Source organism: Nanorana parkeri, unplaced genomic scaffold (genome assembly GCF_000935625.1).
Source record: "Nanorana parkeri isolate BGI_ZX_2015 unplaced genomic scaffold, ASM93562v1 scaffold462, whole genome shotgun sequence".
Lineage (NCBI taxonomy): Eukaryota > Metazoa > Chordata > Amphibia > Anura > Dicroglossidae > Nanorana > Nanorana parkeri.
This window is the reverse complement of record NW_017306730.1, coordinates 76100-91390: the sequence shown is the minus strand read 5'-3', so window position 1 is coordinate 91390 and position 15291 is coordinate 76100. Positions and strand designations below refer to the sequence as shown.

The following is a 15291-nucleotide window of genomic DNA, read 5'->3' as shown; positions in this document are numbered from 1 at the left end:
TATAAATTCATTAACTACAACAATAGCATCATTAAAAAAATAGAGAAACACATTTTCTCCCATTTACCACAAATCAAAATAATGTTGTCTAAACCTACATCCGCCCCAAACCCCCTAATTGCTTAGGTTATCCAATATAAACCCAACAGCCATAATCCAGCCATAATATTGCTTTCTTCTGCCATCTTCAGGCAACATTTATCTATTCAATCGACAAAGCTCTGTAATGCGCTGTAGTGATCCATTATCCACTTTTCTATAAAAAAAATAAGTAAGAACAACTATCCTCCAAGTACATTCAACCACCAAGCAAAGTTGTTAGAGCAAAGAATGGCAGGAAAAGTGGAAACCGTGCAAGTTAAGCAATGCAGTACTCAGTGTGCTCTAGTCTATATGTACATAAGGAATGAGCCAGAGGTACTGAATAATCCAGTCTCAACTTATTAAAACTCCTACATTGCTTGGCAGGTGAATGTACTTGTTTTGTTATCAATGACTGCTACAGTGCATTGAAGAGTAAACTTTGTCAATTCAATGGGTAAAGGTAGCTTGAAGCAATGTGAGCATGTTTTTACTTATGGACCCCATTACTTTAATTATGGCCATTGGGTTTATATTGGATACCCTGAGCAATTGGGGGTTAGGTTTGGACAGCGTTGTACTGTTTTATGGGAAAGGAGGGTGTGGGGGGGGGGGTTCCCTATTTATGAAATTATGCTCTTATGAATTTTTGTACTGAATGAAATGTATTAAATTTAGGAGTTATTCTCATAGTAGTGTCTTTTATCCATTGTTTCTTTCTTGCTATAGACATGTTATTGTAGTAGAGGAGACACCAGCCTCTATATGTTTGCTGAGAACTCACCTTTAAATATACTGTCAGGATCCTGCAGAATTGTTTTATTTAGTCCCTGGTGAGACCAGGGCTCTGTGGGATCTTGCCAGGGCTCTGTGGGGTCTTGCCAGGGCTCTGTGGGTCTAACAAGGCTGGTTAGACCCCACAGAGCCCTGCTACCCTGGTGAGGCCCCCTCAAAGCTCTGGTGAGACCCCCCTCTGTATGTGCATTATATTTAATCGAAATTAGTCGATTAATCGATAACAAATTTTTTCGATTAATCGAACAGGAAAATTTTAATCATTACCAGCCCTAGTTTTATTATGTTCATATTTGCTATTTATGTCCAACTGGAATGATCCAGTGCTATATTTGCTTATTAGAGATGTGTGGGGGCTTAGTGCGAACCCTGTTCGCCGGAGTTTACTCAGGCCTGTGCAAAACTGTGACTGACACCGAACCCCCTCCCCCCCGCCCAGTCAATTGAATTGAATTAATCTGCCTTTAATAAAAATGGCCACTGTGAGGAGACTGGGGAAGAAAAAAAAAACAAGGTATGCAAGGAATTAAAAGCTGGAAATTAAGTATAAGTGTCTGTAGATTGTCATTACTAAACGTTTATAAAGGTGCCTTTGTTGTTATTTTGAAGATATGGGTAAAGGTCCTCTTTTAGGGCCCAGTCACATGATATCCAGTGATCCAGAATGCACTGGATCGCATAGATCAAGCCGGGCAGCGTTCTAGGCCGGTAGGGTGCGCGTCGGTACCATTCATGTTAATGTCACCACAGACACACACACACACCTGTCCGCAGTGAGATCGCCTGCACCATAATGTGACAGGAATGCCCTCCGTTCCAGTGCAGTGCGATCTCAAAAAATGCTACATGCACTTTTTTTTTTTAGATCACACTGCACTGTGATAAAGGGCATCCCTATACCTCGCGGTCCGATGTGGGCAATCACACTGCGGGGAGGGGGGTGCCTGTGGTGCCATTGACATGAATGACACTGGCACGCCCCCTCCCACCCCAAAACGCTGCCCGTCTTGATCTATGCAATCCAATGTGTTACGGGCGCGAACCGCACTGGAACGCACTGAATATGGTTTGACTGGCCTAATAACTACACTGCCAGTACAGATACTTTAGCAGTCATCACTACTGAATAAAAACCTATGGTAAATAGAACTCTGTTACCTTTTGCTTGTAGAGAGAGGCTTCCCTCCCACCCCTATGGCCTGCAGTCTCCTGACTTTGTTTTATATCCTACTGTGCTGGAAATGATTAATGCACCTTCGGTAAAAAGGTTCTCTGAGTAAAAAATGTTACCTCCTTTTATAAATTGCCTTTTGGTTAGAGGGCTCTTTTGCCATTTTCTTGAAAGGTGTGCTCAAAAGTCAGCCTGTCATATTTGAACACTATACTGTATGTGCTTTCTACGCATTGCTAAATATGCAGCCATATATTATGAAGAAGCCTTCTGTCTGTGCAGTGACAGTTAAAGGAGAATTATGAGGCGAGTGATTTTCACTCAGCCTCATAATCTGAGCCGACCTGTGACAATGAAACTGTCACAGGTCGGCTTTGTAGATCGGGAAGTGAGCGAACACATACAGGCGCTCGCTCACTTCTCGATCTATCCGTGCAGAGAGCCGTGACTGTCACTCACGGCTCCCTGCAGGGATTCTCCCCCCCCCCTCCCCTGTCCGATCCTCCGACTGGTGGAACGGATGGGGAGGGGGCGGGTACTGCTGGCTCTGCCTCTAGATAGGCAGAGCCAGCTGTCACTCACGCAGCTCGGTGGATCCAGACAGACAGCTGTGGCGTCTCAGTATGCAGCTTGCGGTATACTGAGCTTTGGGTGATGGGAGGACGCTAGTTTGTGTCCTCCCGTTACCCTAAGGAGAACTATGGGGAAAAGCACTGACCCCATAGTTCTCCTTTAAACCGCCACTACCACCATTGAAGTAAGGAGTGCCCTACCATAGAATGGCTGCTCTGGCAATCACTGCACCTTTGCAATAGCTGGAGAAAAGCTTTACCTAGAAAAACCTCTTTAATTAGGTACTTAACTGCAATGTAAAGGTAATTTTGTTGATTGCTACCAAAAATATTGCATTATGTGATCCCATCTGATATATTGTTTTTTTTAAAATGATTTTTCATAGCAACATTTGTTGAAAAACAGCAAAGGTCAGGAAGATATGATCCTGCAGCTTCTAGTAGACCTTTCCAGTGAGTGCGGTGTAACTTTTCCTACTTCAGCCAGTGGAAGATCCTTTCAGTGCACATCTCAGACCTCACTACATGCTATTGATGATGACCTGTCCATGGATTTGCAGACTGTATGGGATGATGTGAGACTTCATTTACGGCGGCATCTAGTTGCAAAATTGCAAGCCACTTCTCATAGTTCTAATAGTCATTCTGGAATTCAGATCAAATCTAAGTGTTTGCATTACCTGCTTTTTCTTTATCCAGAGTCTGATGTCCTTGTTAAATACCAGAATATTCAGCATCATTTTGTAGTTGAACATCTTCATAACTACAGAGGGAGAAATGCTGAAAATATACTTGGGGCTTACCAGAATGCTGTTCCCAAGCTATACACAAGGATAAAAGAGGATATGTTTGTTTTAAGCCGTGTTATAGACTCTTCATTAATTATTAAGTTTATCAATGAGACTTTCTTTGAAACCATCACAGAAGAGATGAAAACATTCTTTGAAATACTTTGTGAAACTGGCACAGAGGAGCAGGCTCTCCAGCCACCCAGACTCAACAAGAAGAAGCACAAACAGAGAGTCCATGCCCTTGGTAAGTAGTTAAATTATTCCCAGTAGTATGTATTGATGATTTGTAATTTCTAGACATGTGTCTCTTTTGTAAGCAGCTATTTTATTTAACCTCATAAACTGTAATTATAACCAAATAAATTACAAGAATTCCTAACACTAGTAATTGCATTTTCTAGAGGGAGACTGTTAAGTGCTCCCTATTTAGTTAAATGTACTCTTAAAATATTGTTACAAAAAACATACATTAGAATGCAGCCTACATACCTGAGTATATCAGGCCAGTCCACAGAGTAAACTTCACTGTTCTCTGTTGAGTTTGTCTTGATGCACTTTAGGGTATATTTATAAAGCAGTGAATGTGACATTCAGCAAACATTCCCTGCATGTGTCTCTTCCTGGTGCATATGTTGAGTAGGTATAGTTTACTGCTTGGGCTCCATTAGAGCGACAACAGTTTCACTAGACACGAAATCTGAAATAATGGGCACAGGCAGCATTAAAATGCTGACAGGCATTTTAGCCTTCCCCTGCTCTATTGGAGAAAAGCATTTTTCAACTTCTATGTGTGTTGCTCTTTAAGATTTTTTTCCTTACTTCCTGTCAGGTGGAACCTTTGTCACTGGGACAGGAAGGGGAGGGTTAATCTCCCTAACTGAGCCCCAGATGAGCAAAGCTAGAACCTGCAATCTCACTGAGGGGCATTGTTAGATAATGGGACCATAAAACACCAAACAATAAATGCATATGTTGCTGTATGTTATTATAGAATAGAAAAATGTATTTGGACAAATAAAATAAAAGTAAGAATCGAAAGTTGTGGCTTTGGAATAAATAATGCTAGTACATTGGGGCAAACTCTATCAAATATATGTTATAGGAAATTACATTTTGTTCCATAGAGAGGTCCTTTTAGCATCTCCCAGCTGTGTTAATTTTATTGTGGTGTCAGTTAAACCCTTGTTTTCAAAGAGTGACATACAGTAGGTTACCACAGCACTCTGGAACTAGCCATCCTCCTTCTGGATATACTTTTCGCTGGGGTGTGTCATTTTTGTTTACAACTTCATGACAATAGTTGTATGATTCTGACATCACCAAGTATCTCTAACAGACATGGTCAGAATGGACATATAAGACATGCTGGTGCTGGCAGTTCTTCAATGCTGCCAATCCGGATCCTTTGTACTTTATTTACATTATAAACTATGGGAAATCTAAGTGATCATTTATCACCTGTAGACAAATGTGAATATGTTTAAAGATTTGATTTAGATGTGTACAGAAAATTAAGTATTTCTCAAACAGCTTTATTCCTTTTTTAAAGTTACAGTTGACTCTAAACTTCTAACTAGAAAAGGATAGTCCACATCCAGAAAGGGAGGTGGCTGACTTGATATTTGTTTTACTAAGCAGCGTATAGGGAAATGCATGCACAGTAATTGATCCTGGTGGATGTATAAAACTGAATAATCTAACACTGACCCATGTAAATTTAATACAGATGTATGGCTGCTGTCTGGAAGCTGCAGCTAAGACAGAACATACGGTCTTAGATATTTATTAGATGTATTCAAGCCATAACGTAATTCACTGAAGCCGTAATACTGTCAGAGCTGCAGTCGCGTTCCATTGCATCATTGTAGTGGAGGATGTAGCAGATAATTATGATATACAATATTTTAACCTTCACATTATTACTCTACTTCAGTCGCTTGTTTACTGCCAAGAGGATAAAGCATCAGCAGAACAGTATGTAGTGTGACACCGATATTTTACTAAACGTTTGGGAGCACCTGCAGGTTCACTTCTGTGGATATACTGATATGCTAGACAGACATCGCCTAGTGACATCCTTTTATAATACACTGCTTTGGAATGTATGCATTTTTTTTAAAAAAAGGTTGTTCAGGTATTACAAAAGTCCCAAGATTAATTACAGTATATACCCCTACTTCATCACTGTGGAGTATATACTACCTGTGCTTCTGCACAGGGATCTAAAATGATGAGGCGATCCATCATGAGATATAGCTTTCCATTTGGAGTTCCAGGCATAAAAATAGATAGAGGCCTCACCTGACTTTTGACCTCTTTCTAGGGGAACCAAACCCTAGTTGTTTATATGCTAAACTAAAGTATAAGATTTCATACAGACAAAACAAGTATCCATATTCAAGGGTTGCCAGAGTCGGCAAATGTAGAAAACCTATGCTGAGAGAAATGTGGAGGCTGATCTCTCCATTGCTGATCTCTCCTTTTCGAAAATGCTAGTAGAGCACTAACCCAGAACTAGTATGCAAATCAGAAGTTCTGATGTCAGTGCCTGTGTTCAGTCAAAAAGGGCAACTTGTTGGGATTGGCAACTATGTCACTTCTGGTGCCTTTCCAGCAACAGATTTTGACGCATGTGGATTAGCTTTATATGTGCACTGGCAGCAGTTGCACAACTCAACAAATAATCTTATGGACTTTCTGTGGATGGGTAGAAGAACCCACCACACACCTCACAGCAGTACCGGCCTATGTAGAAGATGGTGCTCGCAGTGATGACCACGGATGGCGCCGTACAGACACAGAGTAGAGACAAAGATCACCAGCACTCAGTGATATCTTTCAATATATCCATTTAATTGGACAAAGCGTCACAGTAACAAAAGCCAACGTTTCGGGGCCACACAGGGCGAAAAGATGTTGCATCTTTTCGCCCTGAGAAAGGGACCCTGTGTGGCTTTCTGTTATGACGCTGGCTGCGTGCACATGCACACTACCGCCAACTTGTAGAAATCTCCTGCTTGCAAGTCACCGAAATTGACATGGTTGTCAATCTCAACTAGCTGCCTGTTTTGACAGAACACCTGCATGCTTTTTCTGGATTAATGTTTCTTAAGGTATTGAAATCATACACAGCCAGGGCAGCTTGCGTTTGCAGGAGGAGGTCAGAATTGGGAGCATCCGTAACCATGCTCTACCAGTGTGTCTCTTGGAACCGGCCTGTAGGCTCATATATAATCTGCTTTTGATAGCTTAGTACGGTTGGTAAAGAAAACGCTACCTTAAGGACTGTACATATTTATGGATATACAGTATAACTTGTTAAAACTTCTTTTGATCCCCTTTTTGGAGTCACTGTGTATAAAATATCTGAACATCTCACAGTGGTGCTCCTCAAAACCAGTGAAATACCACAACAGCAAAGACTGTCCTTCATGGAGTTACCCATAGGACAACAGATGCAAATGCTTGATTCATGGACCAGGACAGTGATGACCTATTTCCCTGTTCTTATTAAATCCATGTACAGTTTATTACAGTTTATTATACCTAAGAATTCTTCTATAATCCTAGTCAATTTCTCTCAACCGCAGCAATTGCCGCCCTCGGGGAATCTGCCGCTCCAGGCAAACGCCTTGTTTGCCTCGCGGCAGATACGCCCCTGATCCTAGTGCTACTCTCACTGAATAACTAGTTTAATCTTCAGAGTCACGGTGTTACATTGATCTACTCACCAGCAACACCAATGTCAAGGTTACAGACCCTGAACCAAAAGTGCTGTTGTCTCCAATTAGGTGCATATAGTACAGTTATCTTCCAGGTGCAGCACACACGTTTGTGATATATAATTGTACCTAGGAGCGTCCTGTTTAGATTTCGCATTGTCAAATGTCAGTATTCATGAGTATACCATTTGCAGAACACTGAACAACACCGGTGTGCAAGGCAGGGTTCCAAGGAGAAAGAACATTGCTGCCTATTGGTAATTTGCAAAAACCCTCCTGCAAGTCAGAAGGTTATTGGAAGAATGTTGTGTGGATGAATGATTACAAAATAGAACCCTTTGTCTCTAATGAAAAACATTACATTTGTTGAGCAGGAAGTTTTGGAGTCCAGCAAAAGAACATTATCCCATCTGAGAAATATGGTGAGGGCAGTATCATGGTTTAGACTTCCTGTTTTGCCTCTAGATCAGGGCCATTTGTGATTATTGATGGAATTGTGAATCGTACCAACAAATTCTGCAGGAAACCTATCTGTAAACTGAAGCTCAAGAGAAAGACTTGTGAGGTTAGGGACATTTCCTATGTACCAAAAAATGGTTAAAGAAGAAGATAGTTAATGTTTTGGAATTGCTGAGTTAAAGTCCTGACCTTAAATGTTGTAGAAGGACCTAAAACGTGCAGTTCATTTGAGGAAGCCCACCAACAACTATGCATTGAAGCTGGTCTGTAACACTAAATAGAAATGTTTAGTTGCAGTTATTTTTGTGTAAGGGGGCATAACAGTCACAAAAAAAACAAAGGTTCACATACACTAACATACACTATATTTGCTACACACAGATATGTACAGTACCTTTTGGATAATGTTTCTAAATATATACAGTAAATTAAGAAGCATTATGTTTGACTCATTCATTTAATTGAGTTCTCATCTAGTTTTAGGACTTGCATGAAAAACAGATCATGTTTTACGTCATGTGTATGCAAAAATATTGAAAATCCAAAAGGGTCACAAACTTTAAAGCACCACCACAAGAGCTGCCTAGAAGTAAAAATGAACATGTTGCCTATAGCAACCAAACTGCTCCAGGTTTGAAAATCAAAGCAGACAACTTATTTGTCTCTTAATGTTTCTGTCTCTCCACTTGTATAGAATACTTTTGAAGAAGGAAACCAATAGGACTTGGTAGTAAGCCACTGCAGCCTTCTTTCCCATTTCAACAGTCTATGATAAAATGTGAACATATCTATTTTTCCTAAAGATAAGCCTAGTTTATTGTATTGCTGCTATGTGAGATGATAATGCTATTAAAGTTCAGTACATTACATTCTTATATTATTCAAGAATCATGAATTAATGGGATGCTCCTAATATGGAGAAGCCATTTAATGTCTTTAACATTAGGTGTTACATTATTTCTTGTGGTAGAAAGTGTTTCATTTATAGATTTCATCATATAACACTTACAGAATAAGTCATGTGATAGAAGTGACCTCTGCATTTTCCAGATGTGTGATATTTTGCAGGAGTGAAACAAAGAAAAATAGGAGCACATTAGTGCAGAGAGTTTGGTCACCCAACCTTTTCCCAGCTTGTCATATATATTCATATGACCTAAACATAGTTCTACATGGTTATTTAAGAACTGTTATTTTAAGTGTCACTAGTTTACTTGTTTTAATGGCATATTTGTAGTGTAGTTCTTGTAGGTGTGTGTGTGACAGCATTGGACCAATGTGGATAGAGGTTAATTCAAATGCGTCACAGATAGAATGTATATTCTTTGCTGGAACTTAGTTTATGGTAGAGGTCAGGGCCCGATTCTGCCTTCTGCCTTCTGCCTTTCTGATCATGATCAGCCAGTCGCTCAACAGATCAACAACTTCTAACAGGGTGATTCACTAAAGGGTGAAGAGTTTGGAGAGGGCAGGAGAAGTGAATAATCTAGGGCAACAAAGCTGAACCGGAAAGTGAGATGAACTGGAGAATTTTTACAAACCGGCTATTTTGGCCTAGATCGTTCACTTCTCCAAACTCTTCACCCTTTTGTGAATAACCATGTGAATGTGTGGCTAAGAGCTCTTAATACAAACTTCTATTTTATTGCAAATCATATGAAATCCTAATATGTTGGCAAATAAAAAAGATATAGCCAATGCATTTTGGGGGAAAAGACTCCCACCTTCCTCCAGAGCTTTAACAACAATTTGCTATGCAATCAGGATGTAGCTAGATCCAGCTGGATGTATACAGTACATGTCATTAGAACACACTAGCCTCAATTCAGGCTTTCTGTGTAATTTCTTCCAGGTTGCATTACAAATAGTTGTCCAAGTCCTGGAAAAGGCGGAGTCCCAAAGATTTTAAATTACTTGGAAGGGAGATAGAAATTTGTGCTAGGCGTGCTTAACCACACATTTAGATATTTGCTATATGATCTAGTACCCCCCAAATACCATCTAAATAAACACAAAGAAATTGTGTTTATTTAGATGGTGTGTTCTTCCTATACATTTGTATAACTAATTATCTTGCATCATATCTTAGATATATGAAAAAAACGTTTGAGCAAAATAGTCCATCAAAAGCTGCTTTGGAATGTCACCTTTTTCATTATAGATATTTTCTGTTAAAGAAAAAAAGTTATATTAGTGTGAGGTTGAGATGAATCAGAGTTGATCATTTTTATCACTAGGTCTGTGATACAGCATTGCTAAGGTGATCAGCACATTCTTGTCTTCCTACTTATCAATGGCTACACTCTTTGTCTATATAAATCTATGTGGCATCTCAAAACACTAAGTGTAGAGCCAGTAGGCTGCAGCAAAACAGAAGGTAGAAGGTTTTTGGGATTGTTGAGATGTGGGACTTGTGATACAGAGGGTCATAATAACAGTTGTCATGCAGGCTTACGTGTCCCTTCTTGATATCAGTATTGGTATAACAACTTCCCCAAGGTAACCAAACTAGTTTTAATCACGCATGGTTTAATAATGAGGTAATTTAGAATTCTACCAATGATAACATATTTTAAAGTGACACTAAACTCAGGAGTTAAATCTTAAAAAAAATAAATTCAAGTACCTTAACTGCTAACAAAAATGTAGCTTGTACTGTATATGTATCACTCGGCTGTAGATCCTCATATCCTTTCTGAATTGGTGCTGACAATATCCTTCCTTCCTTCTGGAGGGTGGCATGTGCCCGCCCCAAGATGCTTTGCGGCTGCCCGAGAATTTTCACATTTACAGACGGGAGCGCACGGGGAAGACGCAGGTAAGTTTTAAACCCTTTTCAACGTTTGGTTTTTTTTAATACACTTTTTGCATATACCGTATCTACTGCTAGCAGTAGATATATGCAAAAAAAACCAGAGGCTTTATTAACCCTTTAACTCTTGTAAATTATAGGCGCAGAGGGAAAAAAGTTGGCCATAGTCCAGAAGATTCATGAAAATGTTACAGATTAATAGTTTCATTAATACAGTCAAAAAGAAGAAAGTTTACTGATATCCATGTAAACGGGTCTATAAAATATTTTAAGAAAAAGTAAAATAACTGAAGATATACAAGTATATAGACTAAGTATAAGTCTATAAAACTGCAGTGCTAATACAATAAAAACACTAACATAAATATAAATATATCACAATATTAGCCATTGGTGTATGCAAAGTTAACACACAGAACATTCACTTAACCACTTGCTGACTGGGGTGTTTATACCCCCTTCCCGATCAGGCCATTTTTCAGTATTCAGCGCTGCGGTACTTTGGCTGACGCTTATTCCGTCATGCAACGCTGTACTGAAATGAATTTTATACAATTTTTTGGGGACAGATATAGCTTTCTTTTGGTGGTATTTAATCACCACTGGGGTTTTTATTTTTTACTATATAACAAAAAAAGTACTGAATATTTAAAAAAAAAAATGGTTTTCCCTTTATTATTTTAGGAAACATTTATTTTTACCCAATTTTTTGCTAAAATATAAAAGTCAGGGTCACGTCGGGTAAATAGACACCAAACATGTCAAGCCTTAAAATTGCGCGCGCCCGCAAAATCGCACAAAAAACACCATAGCCCAAATTGGTCAGAGGCGACGCTTTAAAAGATTTTACCGCTCATCAGTTTAGTGTTATCAGTGATTGATGGCCCTAAAATTATTGCTCTCATTGCGACGTTCGCGGCGATATGTACAACGTGCGGCATAATTGGAGCAATCATCGTTTTTGCGTGTAGGCGCATCTAACGCATTTTTGTGCATCTATGTGGGGGTGGGGGAGTTTAAAAATGTTTTGTGGGGTTTTTTTGTTTTATGTGTGTACATTTTTATTTATTTTGTGAGCAATTTTTTTTAAACTTTTTTTACACTTAACTTTATTGTTATCACATAGGGTGCTAAGAAGTATCCTATGTGATAACAAATTACAGTGACAGGTCCCCTTTATGGATACATCAGGGGTTTCTAAGACCCCTAATGTCACCTAGGGACCCCCAGAGAAGCTGATAAAGCACAGATCTGCTTAACACTTTACAGACGCCGGACCGCTTGTATGTAAACGGCCATCGCTGGCCGTTTAAAATCGAGGCAGGCACGGGCACAAAGGACGTCTATAGACGCCCACCCTCATCCAGGAGACTCCCGTCCGGCCGTCTTTCAACGATCGGCAGGCGGGAGGTGGTTAAAGTGCAAAATTAAAATAAATCATACTTTGTTGATAATATTATTCAAGCAAAGACCACATATAATAATACTGAAACACAAACACAGAATGTGTGATCCAGCAGTGTTAAGATGATCCATAATATAGAGTCAGCCCAGTGCAAGTGGATCCACTCAACATAAGTACAAGTTGATGTTAGTAGTGTCCATAAAGGCTTCTCCACACAGATGTCTGTGAATCCAGTGATAATCCATACTTGACTGGATTGGCACTCACCTTCTTTAGAGGACTTCAGCTAAAATACTTTAGTTAGGTCAACCATGCTTTTACCTTTTTAAGGGCTATAATTTCACTAGATCTTTGCAACATCAGATCTTTGATTACCCAGAAAAAAAGGAGATAATGTATCAAATATTGTAAAACCGTGGGATCATTTATATAAAAAAAAATTAAATCATACTTACAAAAATTGTGCACTAAGTCTGTGGGAATCACTCAGGTAAATGATCTCCAGATAGTCTACACCACAGGCTTGGCCATACACTGGTAAATTCCTAATCCAGCCAATCCTAGCCTTGATGTCACTTTTGGTTTGTGCATCCAGCCTTGATGTCACTTCTGGTTTGTGCATCCAGCCAATCCCAGCCTTGATGTCACTTCTGGTTTGTGCATCCAGCCAATCCCAGCCTTGATGTCACTTCTGGTTTGTGCATCCAGCCAATCCCAGCCTTGATGTCACTTCTGGTTTGTACACCCAGCCAATCCCAGCCTTGAAGTCACTTCTGGTTTGTGCACCCAGCCAATCCCATCCTTGATGTTACTTCTGGTTTGTGCACCTGACGAAGTCCTGGTGAGGTAAGGCATAGGACAGTGGCTTTGAAACCTGCTGGATTCGGAACTTGCCAGTGTATGGCCAGGCCTGCGGTGGTGACCATTCAGAGGTTAGTTATTTGAGTGCTTTGCATGTCCAAAATTATGGTAAAGACATAGGACAACACTGGGGGTGAGTTACTTAAGAGCTTTCCATGTGCATGATCTTGGCACAAGACACAGGACAGCTCTGAATTTCTGACATGATCAACAGATTTTTTTTTGCACTTATCGAACAGATATAACAAAACTCTTTCAAGGGTGTTAACGGGCCAAACGGGAGCAAATAGGAATTTATTGTTGGGGCTTACATAAACTTTAAGAAATATTATACATTTTACTATGACCATACCACACATTTTTTTAGAGAACTCAAATTACTCCAAGCCTTAAACTGTACTAAACCCAAAAACATATTGTAATATGTTGCAGCCTAACAGTCCTTAGATGTAGTTTCTGCATTAGTTGCCCTTTTCAGGCTTTTTCTCTTTTTTTTTTTTTACCTCAGGATCCTGCCAGTAACACTCTTCCTGTCTTTGGAATGACAATAATCACTCACTATACTGTATCTCCAGAGCAGCGTTGTCACCTTAGGGCAAGAAGGATGTTAGAACTACAGACCACCCCCTCTTCTCAATAACATTGGGGGTGGTGTTCTGTGGTCTACAGAGAAAACTACTAAGGCTGAAAACAATACAGTTCAGGTATGGCGCACAGAAAGCAATGTGCTCAATCATTTCTGGAAGAATTGAAGAGGTGTTTTTTGCACTTATGAAATCCATTTAGTAAAACACTTGCTATTGTTTATTTCACAGGCAAAAAGGGAGCAAGTAATTTAAGTTCATGGTTAGGGTTTTATATATATATATACTTCCTAGATCAGGTTTCCTGCATGACTCTACCTTGAAGATGAGCTGTCTATCTCTGATGATCGGGCCTTAAAGTGATGTTTTGTTTATGGCTTAACATTGATTGACATACAGAACGTTTCTTGTATCACACACAAACTCCAGTGGAGCCCTTAGCTTTTCCTCTTACCTAATGGCTGCTATCTGTCGCTCCTCCTAAATGAGGAGAGTGAGACCATAGCATTAGACTATGTCACGTGTCCACTTCTGGGACCTCAAGTAGAGCAGTCTAACAGACGTATAAGGAGCCTTCGGGTGATTCAGCTTGTGTGACTTTCCCTTCAGATGTAGACTGTAGGAAAGAAAAATCTGCTTTGTCTTAATCAGTATTTGAGTGAAGGAGGGACAGCTGGTTAATGTAGCACTGACATTTGATGTACGTGGGTAACCGGGACATGAGTTTAGGCCATTTACTTTGTTTGTAACCCATTATTTTGATGTATTTTTGGGAAGAGATATAAAAAAGCAAAACCTATTTGAGAACCCAGGGAGGAAATTCGTACCTTATTACAATATTATAATTTCACAGAGATGCTTGAGTTATAAATCCTTTTGCCCTGGGGTGATAGCGCCACTTCATAATTCACACTTGTAGAAATATTTCTGTCTCTCTTTCTCTCTCTGCAACTTTCACTTCGCTTCCCTGTTAGCTGGAAACCTTCTTTTATTTGACTTTTTATATGAACCCAATTAGTCTGAAATACAAGCTGGAAAGAAAAAAGAGAAATGACTTAATAAAAAATCAGGATTAACAAACATAGCATATATCATTCCGAATAATAAATAGGACACAAGTGAATTGGCAGGAAATAATTCCATCCTGTTTGTTTTTTTGACAGCACTCAAACCACTTGAGCATCACTTTTATGTTTTATAATGTCAGTGAACCACCTGACAAAATAATTTCCAAGTAATTCATTGTTGCCGACATACAGCTCAATCTATATTGAATGCATCAGCAGCAAATTATTATTATTTTTTTTTCTTCACCGGAGGAACTAATAGGTTTCACAGTCCTCGTGTCACATAATATTTATACATTCCTGTGTCAGATCTGAGTCCTATCAAATGAAAATGTATTATTGTACAATCTCAACTGAGCAAAGACAGAAAACATGAAATTAGCTATGTTAAGCATACAGACTCCAATGAGCATATGCTAGCCTTCAGAAATATGTCAGGTACACAGGTATGGCTGTTCAAGATCTGGTAGTGATTACGATCCAAAATTAAATAGACTCCATTTTGAGTCCAGGTCTATGTTCCCTACTGTTTTTTTATTTTCTCCCATTATTTTTTTTATCTAAAAAGGTCTGACATGCCTCCTACATTGGCTCCCTTTGGTAGCCTCTCACCCTAATAATTGTAAATCAGAAAAAAATATATGTTGAAGGGCTTTATAGAGAGGTATAAACCGATGCATGCGTAAAATGTATCAAAGGGAAAAGCGCTTTGGGTGGAAGAAGGAATTCATGGAACGAATTCCTTCTTCCTAAAAATGTATTTTATGTCATAATTTTGGTTCATGGCTCCATATCCCACGCTCTCCAAGGTGTATTTTTATGGATGATTTTGTATATTGCATCAAATGGATACAATTTTACTGTATTTATCTGTATGTTACATACATTTTTGATACATTTTACGCATGCATCGGTTTATACCTCTCTATAAAGCCCTTCAACATATATTTTTTTTTCCGATTTTTTTTTTT

General features: G+C 39.3%; 1 protein-coding gene across 1 annotated transcript in view; it reads left to right on the top strand.

The window, feature by feature from the left end:
• Window positions 1-15291, top strand: part of KIAA0825 (KIAA0825 ortholog) — a 64619-nt gene that overhangs the window by 25229 nt on the left and 24099 nt on the right. Inside the window, exon 5 of the mRNA XM_018560518.1 lies at window positions 3006-3654. Within this exon, the coding sequence (XP_018416020.1) occupies window positions 3006-3654 (649 nt within the window). The remainder of the gene's footprint in view (window positions 1-3005; window positions 3655-15291) is intronic.